General features: G+C 41.1%; 1 protein-coding gene across 1 annotated transcript in view; it reads right to left on the minus strand.

Annotated features, from left to right (window-relative positions):
- LOC117537462 (exostosin-1a-like) overlaps positions 1-6,390 on the minus strand; it is a 38,317-nt gene extending 31,927 nt beyond the window's left edge. The window contains exon 1 of the mRNA XM_034202691.1: positions 4,531-6,390. Coding sequence (XP_034058582.1) covers positions 4,531-5,483 — 953 coding nt within the window. The 5' untranslated portion in view covers positions 5,484-6,390. The remainder of the gene's footprint in view (positions 1-4,530) is intronic.
- Positions 6,391-13,587: the final 7,197 nt, after the last annotated feature.

The following is a 13,587-nucleotide window of genomic DNA, read 5'->3' on the forward strand; positions in this document are numbered from 1 at the left end:
GCAAGCTAACGGTTGCCTGTGGCAGCTGGGCACCAAAGGGGCTGACGTTATGTGACTGTGGCCAAACATTGCATCAACTTCAGGCAATGTGTACTGTAAGCAGTAGGTTGTCTAGAGCAAGTACATTTGAATTTCACCATTTGATTGAGTTTGGCCTCACTTTCCTGGCTTCTGTATGTTAATGACAAAGGGCTAAAAACTCCAATGCAACTACTTAGACAGACTTGTGGCGGCTACAAAATGCTGGGCTATTGAGACGCTTTCATTTCCGAAACATTTTCTGAAATACATCACTCATCCCACTTTCTATCAAACATGCGAAGAACTTTGTGGCGTGTGCAAGTTTTATCCAGGAATAAGCAATCTGAACAAAAAAGAACGGCAAAAAAGGGAATATAAAAACACAATATAAACTCAAATAAAAGCATTGAGCGATCATGTGCAGGAACTCTTAGATTCTCCCTGCATGATTATCTTTTCCCCCCAAGCTCTGTAAAAGCCTGCATCAAGTTGGCTAGCAGCCCTCTGCCAGGGGCTTTGGCCAATACTGAGGATTAAAACCCTGCAAGTCTATAAATACACCTACCAGCCCGATGTTAGCTCCCAGCCAGCTATTGCACTCACCTCTCACTGCTGGATGGCTGGCATGCGGTTTCCTTTTTTTCAGCCTCTCTTGCTTTTACTTTCTCAGACTCTCACTGCTCTCCCTTTGTGTTCCCATGTTTCCCTCCAACTCACTCTCAGTTTGTCTCCCAATCTCCCATGTCTCTCCCGCTCCCCTCATCGCCCATTCTATCCCTCTCGTACTCTCTCGCTTGGCAGGGTCTCTTAATTGGAAACAAGCTGTGCGAGGGCTTTCAGTTTGAGTTTAAAATTGCATCTGACCTGCCTCCTGCTGCATCTTTTCTTCTCTCCTTTGGCTGCATTACAGGCTTGTACACAGTGGCTGAGTGCAGATGTCTGAAGGACAGAGTGTGGTGAAGAGGGAAGACAAAGGTTGACTCTAGTAGCCACGGCCTGGAAGCAGCAGGTAAACGACAGGTAAAAGGGAGACTGCTGGAGTTTACTTGAAACCCAAATATGTGAATTTTATACTTGACATTTTTAACCCTCTAACAACATGCCTCTATAATCAATTTCCAGTACGATATGCTATGAACAAGGAGGTAGCTTGTAGACATTGATGCTTCATACAACCTTTTACCAACGTGTGATCTTTTTATAAACCATGATACAACAATACACATGTTCTCTTCTCTTCATATGTACAGTTATGTGTGGGAGTCTGTGACATGTATGTAATATCCCAGCAGGGAAGGAGCACAGCGATCCTTAAACATGTTTTCTTTACTGAAGAGACCTAATGGTAATAAGCACATTTAAAGCACCACTAAGAAAAACTAAATGAACCACAAGCACACATAAGTAACAAGCCTAAATTGAAGTGCTTAAAATACCACCAAAAATCTCAAAATTGAAGATTTGTATTATACACTGGCTGAAATGGTAACCAAAACAATACAATCACACAGTGCATCATAGCATTAAATACAGTGTCCAAATGTAATGATTTTTTCCTTCCAACAGGCCAAACATTACGTAGCACATCCAAAACCCATATACATTCCACATGAACATCTGGCGGATACAGTCTGAACCATAACACAAAGATTACACGGCCATGACATGGTAATTACGGTGAGGGGCTGCATTCAGTCTGTCAAAACGTCCTTGTTGTCAGTGGGAGAGGATAAGAGGGATTTGTTGCACAAAGGGCCACAGCCAGGCAGAAACTATTACTTCCCCCCAGTTAGACCACAGACTATACTGTCTGACCCACACACAGAAAAGCACAACTAAACACGTTACCTGTATAAAGAGACTTTGTCGAATATGGGGTCTCTACCAGTACACATAGAAGGTAATGTAAGGATCAACAAATTACATTAATTTAACAGGAATTCAGCACTGGACTGGGGATGAAGCCAAAGCCTGTTGACTGATAGTGGTGTGACTTACTCAGGATGTACTGACTGACAACCACTAAACACACTGTAGACATGCAATGAAGTTAAGCCGGCAAGGCCTACAGAGATACTCAAGAGCCAAATTCTCTCCCAATGCTACTTAATGACAGCTGGATTAATTTTCCCTCTGGGTTATGGCTTCAATGCCACCCATCTCACTGTGTGAAATCACTCCCTGGCAGTGAGCTGGCAGAAAGAGAGAGCAGCTAGCTCATGTCTTAAGAGTGATATTGAGAATGTTATTCTGCTGAGCCAAAAGAGGAACCTTCTAAACTGATACCTAGCTGCATAGGCAGACACAGAGATGAGAATCCTCTGAGGATCAATGCTAAGCAAACACATCTTTATCACATCACAATATTACAAAGAAAGCACCTCCTTCCCGCTGTAATCCATGCTGCAGCCAGGTTTCTTAGCAGACCCCTGAACTGAACACACATTGGAATGGTCAGTTGCCAAAACTAACAAAACCATAACAGTGGTTGTGCACCATCTTGTTGTCTGTCATTTTGACAGACAGGGTTGTAAAAGTATATATGTTATTAACTGTCAATAACATTTAAATGTTTAATATTAACACATAGGCTTATTTAAAAAAATAGGTGAAGTCTGCAATTCTAATCCAATAAAACATTTTGTTTTGTGCCTACAGTTGAGCGCCTTTGATGTGTGGCCAAAAATGAGGCAAGAAATATTGGCTTGAATGTTGTTAAACATGTTTTTCACACAGATTTAGACATTTGGACTGAGAACTAAGACAATAACTGACGGAGCGCCACAGAGCGTTTATTAATAATTAATACACGCTTGGATTATGCATTTCAAAGGAAAAAAGTTAAACAGAGACACACACTGTGCGTTCACTTTTCACGTCAACACACAAAGCAGAATTGACCTACTAAGTTGGGTTATTCACAACAGACCCAAACCACATGGGGGCGGGGTGGGGGTCACGCAGGAGGACACAGGTTGGGGCCGGGGCATTCCTGGCTGATGCAGTTGGGTTAGTCTGGGAAATGACTGAGCAAACAGGGGCCAGAGTGGCTTCCCCTAACTGGCACCAGTGCTTTGTCCCAACTAATCCACTCCAAAGAGCCACAGTCAAATACACAGCGCCATACAGTCACCAGTAACAACACAGCACGGTCTGGGGGGACACGAAATGAATCCCACTGGCCAGAGCAGGGAGACAGACACCAGTTTGCTCATCGGATTTGGGCACAGAGAACAGCATGGCTTAGTGGAAGGACTGGGTGGTGATGATCACTGAGCAACTTTTGCGGGCCATGGAGCTGTGCAATATTGCCTTCTGCAGGAAGTTCTGGGACATTATTACTGAGAAATATAACGTTCGAGATCAATAGAGTTTAAGCAAATTAACTTATTTACTTGCTTATTAAAACAACGATGTGCTTGTAATAAGGCACCGTGATAACTGACAGCTGAGTGTGTACGTTTTTTGCATTGACCATTTCTGTCAGAGAAGATCAGGACTCATAACACACTGAGAGGCAGAAAGGGGGAAATGCCGAGAGAAGCAGATTCACCCAATGCTGAATACCAGGCTGTTTAAACAGATGGCAATATCAATTGAATTACATTAATGCACTGTCTCTTGTGGCTGACATTTAGGCAAATCTACTTATCTGTAACTCGTGATGTGATATTTGGTAAATAAAGACATGTGATGTGAAATCTACTTGAAGTGACAAATCACCATTGTCCACTAGAACCTTTTGATTGCTGCATTGTGATAACTGTAACTGAGTGAATCAGTTCATTCATTATTAAATTAAATCAGGGAAAACTGGGACTTAATACAGTATTTAGACCAAGATGGATTTAGAAATATCACAATTAAATTCCTTCATCCCATGAAAGTATTATGACACATTAAAGGTGGGGTAGGTCATTTTGGAGAAACCGGCTCGAGTGAGCTAGAATTTGAAAATACACAGCCGAAAAAAATCTGCCACTTCCTCACAGAGCCCCTCCTCCAACACACACGGACACACACATGACTATCGGGATGTTGAGAGCATTCCATGGAATATAACAAAGTGTATCTACGTGTAGTAAAGGACCACTCAGACATCTACATTGAGTTATCAAATAGAGGGAAAAAATCAACACCATGGAAACAATAACAAAATATAAACCATTTTGATAAATGTGATGTTGTGGGAACAAAGACCTAAAGCCATTTAAATATACTACTACTCTGAGGGTTATCTGTAGTATCAAATGGTCAAAGAGCCCACTGTGGTCAATTAAGCTTCAAACCAAGGGAAATTATGTTCTGTCAACTTTCATGACACCAACACTTACCTTATCTGAGATGGGTGTGAAGCAGAGCAGTAACACATCATGTCAAATACAGAGAAACCACTTGAACACGATAAAAGGCAGAGTGCAAGTAAAAAACCAAACCCATACAAAAACCGAATGTTGTGAATAGAAAAGTAATTATACACTTAAAGTTAGTTAAAAAGAAAGTACTTACTTGTCATAATCTGCATTGTCTTTATCACAGCGTGCATCTTTATGCTTCTGCCAGTCCTTCCCGTGCTTACAGGTGGTGAGGAGGACCACGTCCTCAGAGTTATGAACATGATATAAAGCGTTTCTAGTGTCTGAACCTATTCCTGTTAGGTACCTCTTCCCCTTAAAAACAAGCATGTACTTCCTATAAGGGGGAATGGTGTTATGTTTCAGGTAGCCCCTTTCCCCTCCTGTCCTAGGGTGGTCTTTGGAGAAAAGAGGGATAGAAACGTCAAAGTTGGGTCTAAAGTTCTCGGTGCTGATGCTGGCCTTAGCCAACATGGCGAGGCCGATGTCAAAGCCAAGGTCTTCTGTGTAGTCTGGCCAGGTGCCAGAATATAAATTGAAGATGATGTGGTTTTTGCCTCCATTCCACAGATGAAGGCTTTGGATTTTTACTTTCAAGTTGTGCACATACTGGGGTGAAAGCTGGTCCCGGTCCAGAGTGTCTAAACTCAGGACAAACAGGCATGCCTGTCCTGGGTCAGGTGTATAGTACATAGATCCTTCAATAGAGGATAAAATGTTCTGATAGCTCTCTGACATCTTCTCCCCTTTCTGCTGGGGGTAGACGTACACTTTAAATCCATTCCTCTCACAAAGAGAGAAATCAAAGCAGGAGTCCATTCTGCAGCGTTTTCCAGAGTCAACGCCTGAGTTAGCGTCTCTCTTCTGCCTAGGAGATATGTGTTCATTGTGACTATCGCCCCGGTCCTCCTCCCAGGGGCTGAAAGGCTGCAGGGACCCCGGGAAGCGACGCCACCGCTCCCCGGGGTGATAACCGGTGAGGCTGCGGTCATCACGCCGGCTGGGACCCCGTCTGGAGAGGGGGAGTTGTATCCCTCCAAAACAAAACAACAGGATGAGACACGCACCGGCGGAGAACAGAGTTAAGTACCGTTTTTTGGCCTGCATGTGTCCTACGATCTGGGATAAGATGTCTGGCAATAAATCCAAGAAGCCCCCAAGTTTTGGTTTCACCACCTTCTGCAGGAACGCTCCGCCATCTTCTTGTGCTCAAGTCACCCACCTCCTGCTTCAGATGCCTTTCACAAGTCCAGGAACTGATCCAAAGCATGTGGGCGATTTAAAATGTTCATCCAACTCGCCTCCTCGCCAATAAATGACATCAGTGACCAGATCCCCCTAAACATGGGGATCTAATGTTAAAGTAGCACCCCACTTTCCTTTGTATATCTTTACCTATACTTTCCTCAAAACGCTTATTCCCACTATACGTATGATGCTTTGCTAACTAATAACAACAAGGTAACTAATAACACCATTGCACAAAATGGGTACAAAGTAGAGTAACGTTAAAGCGGTAGTGTGTGCCAGACTTGTTGCCTGGTCTGTAAACTATTGTCCCTACTAGATATTAGCAACAAAGCACTGGAGCCCTAAATATTCAACATACTCAGTATGAGACGTTGCCACAGTTCTTTCACTAAATGTACCGAAAGATAAAATGTTCATTGTTACTGTTGGCTTAATGTATACACTATACAGCGACTTTCTCCATCCGAATTAGCTAGCTAGCGGGCTAGCCGACTGGCTAGTCTCTGAAAACATTCCCAGTTAGCTTGTTAGCTAAGCGGCTGCATCAAAGTAGCTTTATCGCTGGTTGGAAGCCAGGCAGTCTGTTTTCTTTGTCCAAAAACAATGTCTCTTCATTCGTCCACAACTTCGCTCTTCCTACAAAGCCAACGGGCTCCTTTACCTATTCGTTCTCCAGTCGTGTGTAGTATTTAAGTGGTGGCTCACACACACAAAAACAAGCAGTGCTGTGGAGACTGCAAGCCCAGCAGTCCCAGCCGAACGACTGCTGCTGATGATGTGACGTTCCTTCCTTCACCGCGCAGGGTGCGTTGCTATTGGCTAGCGTCACATCCGAGAAGGGAGGGGCATCCAGTGTACCCATTCATATCCAGAGGGAAGCGAGGAGGAACAGTCCCTGCACTCATTGACTTTAGGGAGATATACTGAGGTCTGCGATTTGCCTACTTAACTATATCAGGTCGTAAAAACTGAAGTATTCTTGATTGCAGATTTATTTGGCAATCCATAGGCTTTTTACTTTTTTAAAGTATCAAAAACTACTACAGTACAGTAAAACACATAGGCAGCAATAATATCACCTTAAATCCCATTGAATTGCTGTTTAGTAGGGTTTTTACTATGTCATTGCATTACATTACGAGATGTAATGCAATGCATTACATTTAGCAGGTCTCCCTTGAAAAGTGCTGTACATAATGATGCAGGACGAAACCCCTTTGATAAGCGAATCACATTACTGTATTCCAATTTGTGTTCTTTATTGTTTGTTGTTCATCTCATTAACCAGTTTCAGCACTGTCCTTTGATGCACTGTCAGTAAATAAACTATCCATGCAAAGGGCTGTTGGACTGAGATTGTGCTGTGAAGAGATTTAGGTTTCAGATAAATGTATTAAAAAAATATTTTGATGCATAAACCAGTGTTAATGTTGAATTCTGATGCCTTCTGATACGGTCTTTTGATAATCTTGGTTCTTCTTCAGCATGCACAAATAACTGGATCACTGAGTCATACCAGTACTGCTCTGCTGAAGGACCTCTGACCTTAATATAAATATGAGTAGAATATAAGAAAAAACACTAGGTAAGACTATAGTTTGCCCTGAGATGAATAGCACCAGTGAAAGAGGACCAGCTGGACAATAGCACTACAGTGCATTAGCCAGGTCTCCTCTGGCATGTAGTAAGCCATGATGTGTTTTCACAGCTGCTGTGGTCTGAAAGACTAGGAGTGATTTTGCAAAAGCACGGAAAGCGCAAGGAGGAATGTGAAGCTGCGTTCCTCAGGAGTTGTGGACCAGCTATCTGCACAGTCTCCGTTCCCCATGGACCACTGATCAAAGAGGCAGGGATATCATGGCCACCTCCTCCCTCTCTCTTTGTCTCTCCTCTTTCTGTCTCACCCACCCCAATCCACCCGTCTACCTCTCCTTACTCTCTACCCCCCCCTCTGCTGCTCTCTGGCATTCTTTCCATCTCTTCTCCCTTTCATCCCTCATTTACAAGGGGGTGCCGCTGGTGACTGATTTAAATAGATGGATGTTCCTCAGCTTTTCCACGAAAAGGCTCAGATGCACTTTGTTTATTATGTCACTGGATTTTAATTCAAGCTCTTTAAAGTGGTCCATCCATGTGTAAGTGTGACAGTCCCCCACTTTACAGTCAGACATTTATTTTTGCACTTTCAGTAGAGTTTTTGGGTGACTCACTTCAAAACCAATGCGATGACAGTGTGAGGATACAAACAACATTTGGATTCAAGTGAAAAAAACATTTAAAAAAACAGCTGTGGGTTTTTTTTTTTTCTTGCTATTATTTGCAGCTTATTGAGACCGTGGAGATGCTGTTTCCCTGCTGTTGCATTGTGTTTGCTTAGCTGAGCACGGGCCAGATTTAGCAGCGGGGTGACTGAGCCAGAGCAGCCTTCCCACTGTGTAATACATGCAACCATGCCAATATCTAATTTGGATGCACCCAGGTCAGCATAGTTTCCCCAGCCAGCCAGCGAGTCAGACGGCCAAGCTACTAAGCATCCAAATGAAGATTTATTATACTTCTGAATACATTTTGAGGTCGTTAATTTTTGTTAATAACTCTAATGCTGCATAGATTATTGTTTGCTGCTGGCTTTACTCACTTACTCACATACACATAGGAATATGTGAAACTTGCAAGAGCCTTGCAGACAGATGCATGACTGCAGTGATGTGGGAATGCTGTGTATGTGTCTGGCTCTTTCATGTAGAGTGCCGCCTTGGATGTAGTGATTGAATGCCCCCTCCTGACTGAGACTGACAGCCTTGGTGAGGAGCCTCATCCATCTGTGTTGATGCTGAAATGCACAATTTACATTTGAGTGTATGAGGACTAACAGTGAACTGGTTAGGGTGACATATTGAAGTGTCCTTATGTGCAAAGGGCCGGTAAGATCCCCCTCAAGGATTTAAGAGGAGATCTACCTGATATACTCTACTTTATATCTTGTTTCATTTTTCTCGAAAGCGGAAAAGCTACGTAGATAGCTATTTTCTCAAGTGACAGTTCAGTAGCCCCAAAAAATGATTTCATTAGATGACATTTGGGAAAATGTGCTTATCCTCTTCTTGCTGAAAGCGAGATGACGATACATTTTTCTCAATGTTTGTGCATTTACCATGAAGCTGCAGCGTCAGGTTGTTTGAGGATGCGGCTGTTTCCGGGACTGGGGGCATCTGTGAGACATGGGATCATCCCTGTGAGGTCTCTGTTTGGGCTGTTGGGGGTGGTCACCTCTTTCGGATCAGGAGTTCGCTGGGCCTGTGTTGCTCTATAAGCCCCCTCAAAGTCTGGGTATACTACAAAAAAGGCTGAGAGCACAGCTTCTTTGTGTAAGAGAATAATACATTGCATGAATTATCCTGTTGGTACCTATCTCTTGTACTTATACATTTTCCTTTTGGGGGGAAAAGGGAAACATCTCAATTTAGGTTGTATAAAAAAATAAAAATGAACTTCTGTGAACTTACCTTAAGTGAATAGTTTAGTTCTGCACGTAACCACCCTCATTTATTTTTACAACACTCAGATGTAGTCCCCCAGATTCAAAGAGCTAGAAGTAGTGTTCATTTGTGTTACGTTTGAGACCAGGATGCATATTTTCTTCCTTTCTTTCGACCTGTTGTGCGAAGCTAACCAGCTTCTGGCTATGGCTTTACATTTAACAGACAACATGAGAGTGGTGCAAATGAGCATGCAAACATTTGCTTATTAGCACTAAACAAAAAGTTTGTCTGAGTTAAATGTTAATGCCATTTGTCTGACGATACATGGTCACAAACAAGTATTAGAAATAGCATATTTGACATACAAGAAGGGGATCCACAACTGCTGAAGAATGTATCTTGACCTACAGACTGTACTGTAAGTGGTGAACCAACAGCCAAAGCATGTCAGAGATCTGAGCTTGGAGACTCATTGTGACATATCTGCAGAGAAAGATGTGATTCTACCAAATAGCAACCCCATGTGGATTTGGAAAGTCAGTCTATTTCCAGCGATAATTCTAATTTGATGTACTAAAGTCATGAGGACGTGTCACTTAAAATTGAATGGTAGAACTATAAAGCTGCCACCTTATTATGACCCTGTTATATCGTTCTTGGTAATGAACAGAATACAAATGCAACAGTGAGCAGTACCTCATATTTTTTGTTCATTTCCCTTTTCATTTGCATCCAGCAGTTTGGTTAAAACGTTGACTATTTAAATGTTTTCCGTCTGATTCCGCTGTGTAATATGTTTTTTAGGATTAGATAAAAAAGCGATATACCACTTAATAGCAAGTACATTTTCATAGTTTATGTTTTAATTTGAATCCAAACTGTGTTAGAAGCAGTGTACAGGAGATTGATGTGTTGTGTTGATGGGGGACATTATCATATTCCCTATATTCTTTTCTATTTTCCTTCTTTTCCTCTTGCTTTGTACTTGAGAATGAGACAATGAGCAGAACAGAGAAAACCCCCTTGTGTGTAAGTGTGTAGGTACGCGATTGCATTGGCACAAATTGCTCACCACCCACTGAGTGCTACAACGCGTGTGTGTTGGAACCTCTCAATCACAGAACAGAGATCAGATTCAATTACGCTTGCAATAACGTTGAGGTCTCCAAAGGCCTAAAAACCATTTGTATGCTAATAGGTGTGACAGCAGCAATGACTTGCAATAAAAATACATCTGCTTCTTGATCAAATCTGATATAGGGCCTAAACTTTTTATTTTGTACATCAATGACATGTGAAACGTCAAGATTATTGCAATTTGTGTTGTTTGCAGACGACACAAATTTATTTTGTTCAGGAGATGATTCAAACATGTTAGCAATGTGTATTGGACATGAAATGGTCAAACTTAAAAGATGGTTTGATGAAAATAAGTTAACCCTAAATTTGAATAAAACAAAGTTTATGGTTTTTGCTAATAGAAAAAAAGATGAAAACATTTCACTGTCCATTGATGGAGTTTTTATTGAAAGGGTTTCTGAATTTCGATTCTTAGGTGTGACGCTGGATGAAAACCTGACATGGAAATCACACATAGCACATGTTAAAACCAAAATGTCTAGGAATATTTCTGTTCTAAACAAGGCAAAGTATTTGCTAGATTACAAGGCATTGAGGATGTTGTACTGTTCACTCATTTTGCCATTTTTCATTTATTGTATAGAAGTGTGGGGCAACACGTATATGAGCAACATAAAGCCATTGTCAATATTACAGAAAAGGGCAGTAAGAATAATTCATAAAGCTGACTCAAGAGAACACACCACTTTTTTAAGTCAGGACTCTTGAAACTCAAAGACAGAGCTGAGCTGCAGACATTATCAGTAATGCACAGGGCAAAAAGCAAAATGTTACCAGCATGTTTACAACAGTTGTTTGTTTTTGGATCAGGCAAGGAAGACCACAGAAGGAAATTACATTTTAAGCATCCATATGCAAGGACTACTCTTAAACAAATGTGTATTTCGGTAGTTGGTGTACAATTGTGGAATTCTCAACACAAGGATCTAAAGAATTGTATATGTATTTTTCAGTTAAAGAAGTTGTATAAATGAAGAAAGATGGGACTATATGAAGCAGAATGTGAATAAGTCTGTGTACTCTGGACCTTCATGTTGTTGTGATGTCCCCTCTGTATTTGCGGGTCCCATTGCTATTGTTATTGTTGTTATTGTTGTTATTATTATCATCATGTGTCGCTTTCCACCTTCTGCTCCAGTAGGACTCGGATGAGGGTGTTGCACTTTTCTTTTCCTTATACATGTGATGTTTTGGTGTTGTTTTGTTTCTTTCCGTTAACCGTCAAGTTGGAAATAAGTATTTTTTTTGTGTGTTTCTCTTAGTATCCTAAGATACTGTTATGTTTGGCTGTGAAAAAAAAAGTATTATTATGAAGGGCAGACCATCTATTTGTATTTATTTGTTTTTTTTAGAAAGGGGCAGGTCACACAAGATTTGATTCTTCTCCCTGCTCCTTTTCGCTCAATGGTAGAGTCATGTTTTGTGGCAATTATTGTACATTTGGTTTTGCGTACCATGAGCGGGACAAATAAAAATGAAATGAAATGAAATATAAGAACATTACCACAATCAGTCTTTGCTATTTGTCCTGAAACCACGTGTTAGGTTTGAGGATCTTGTGGGAAGTGTTTTGGCATCAGCACTGCTGATGTAATAACCCTTCATGTGGCCTTTTCTTGTCTTTCAGTCAGTGAAAGTGTTGTTGTTGTGTTTTAGCTGTGCACTCTCGGGCTAGGATGAAAGTGGGCACATTATTCAATGGTGACAAGTCAAGTCAGTCTAAGTTATATGCAGCATAATTACAAATGTAGGGTTTTATCAAATCTGAACAATATACTGAACAACACCCTTTATCCTCAAACTATCAGTGTTGATAATCAAAAGGGAGGAACTTCAAGAAGAGCAGCAGAGGAAACAGAAGTAGCAGTGAAACAAGATCTTAGACTCCAGATGAATTAAAAGATTTCCGGCGACTAAAAGCAGGCTGTTAATTTGTTGGTTGGTCCATCTCTTTATTCTAGACAAATACTGTATATCCCAATAGCAATGGAATGAATTCCAATCACGTGTATAGTGGATCGGTCCAAATTACTTTGGTTACTTTTCCATGAAGTTGAAATTTGCTGTTATGAAACAAATGTCTTCAAAATGTATTACATTTTCCTCAGCCTCTCTTCCTGGGTTTTATTTTATTTTGATTTAATGTATCCTCACAGACTATAAGTTTAGTAGTAAACAAAATCAACATTAAAAAAAGTTCTTATTTAGATTAGATTAATAAATATAATTTTGATTGATATGCAAAGAGCAAACTGCATCCTGTTCAAGATAAATGAGCTTAATTACATATCAAAAGAAACACAACAAAGTTAATCACATAAACATAATAAAATACAAGCCATACATGGCAGGTAATTTGTGGTGTAATTAGATTGGAAACATGTCAGTGAAATACTTTCCGACATGAGAGCGGCGAGACAGAAAGAGTAGAGTGTGCATCCGGATATTCCCATGAGAGAAGCCTGCTGTGTGCGGCTCTCACTTCAAGGGCCTGCAAAAGATCAATGAGGAAGAATAGCAGAGGGACTGGACTACAAATTGAGCAGCCTTTAATCACCTCACACAGTTCACAGCGGTGTGAAAGTTCCTGCCATGAAAAGGCGTAATCACTAGCCGAGCTGAATAGAGTCAACATGCTGCTAATAAAGGGCACACAGTGTCTGAGAGGACGCGTGTACGCAGGTGTGTGTGTTTACTAATGCACCTAGGCAGACACTCATATACATGGATGCTCTTGTATTTGTGTATTCACACCATTTTTAGACTACATGCACACACAGGACTTTAATAACCAATTATGGTTGCTGAATACTGATGAGAACTTTTAGTTTATAACGCTCAGAGTCACTCTTTCTTGAAAACGTTATCTGAAGTCTTTAAATTGGGGGGTTTGTTAGCACATAAAGAAGCCCGGAGGTAAGAGGCAATCATCATTCGTCAGCCAATTCAAGGGTTTCACTGACTAATGATAATTACCTGACCCATCAGTGAATGGCCGCCAGGCTACTAAGGGAGTAAGAACTGAGATCCGTCAATGCTCTTAATGGGTAGAGACGTGAGGGTCATTTGCACTCTTGAGTTGATGTCTAAACGAATACTCAATGTTTAGAGCATCACTTAGTAGGTTAACATTGCACTGCTGCTGTGTATGGTGCTTGCACATGTGCAACAATAGTATTTTAGAATAACAGAAATTCTCAAACGAGAGTCTTCAAAGACCAATAAGGATAACAATAAGTGAAAACCCTTAAGGCACCAGAAGGTTAATAAAGAAGCAGTGTAGTAGGAGACCTCATTAGTGAAAACCTTTCATGATGCTTCCCAGGAAGCTCATATAG

The sequence above is a fragment of the Gymnodraco acuticeps genome, unplaced genomic scaffold (assembly GCF_902827175.1).
Source record: "Gymnodraco acuticeps unplaced genomic scaffold, fGymAcu1.1, whole genome shotgun sequence".
Classification (NCBI taxonomy): domain Eukaryota; kingdom Metazoa; phylum Chordata; class Actinopteri; order Perciformes; family Bathydraconidae; genus Gymnodraco; species Gymnodraco acuticeps.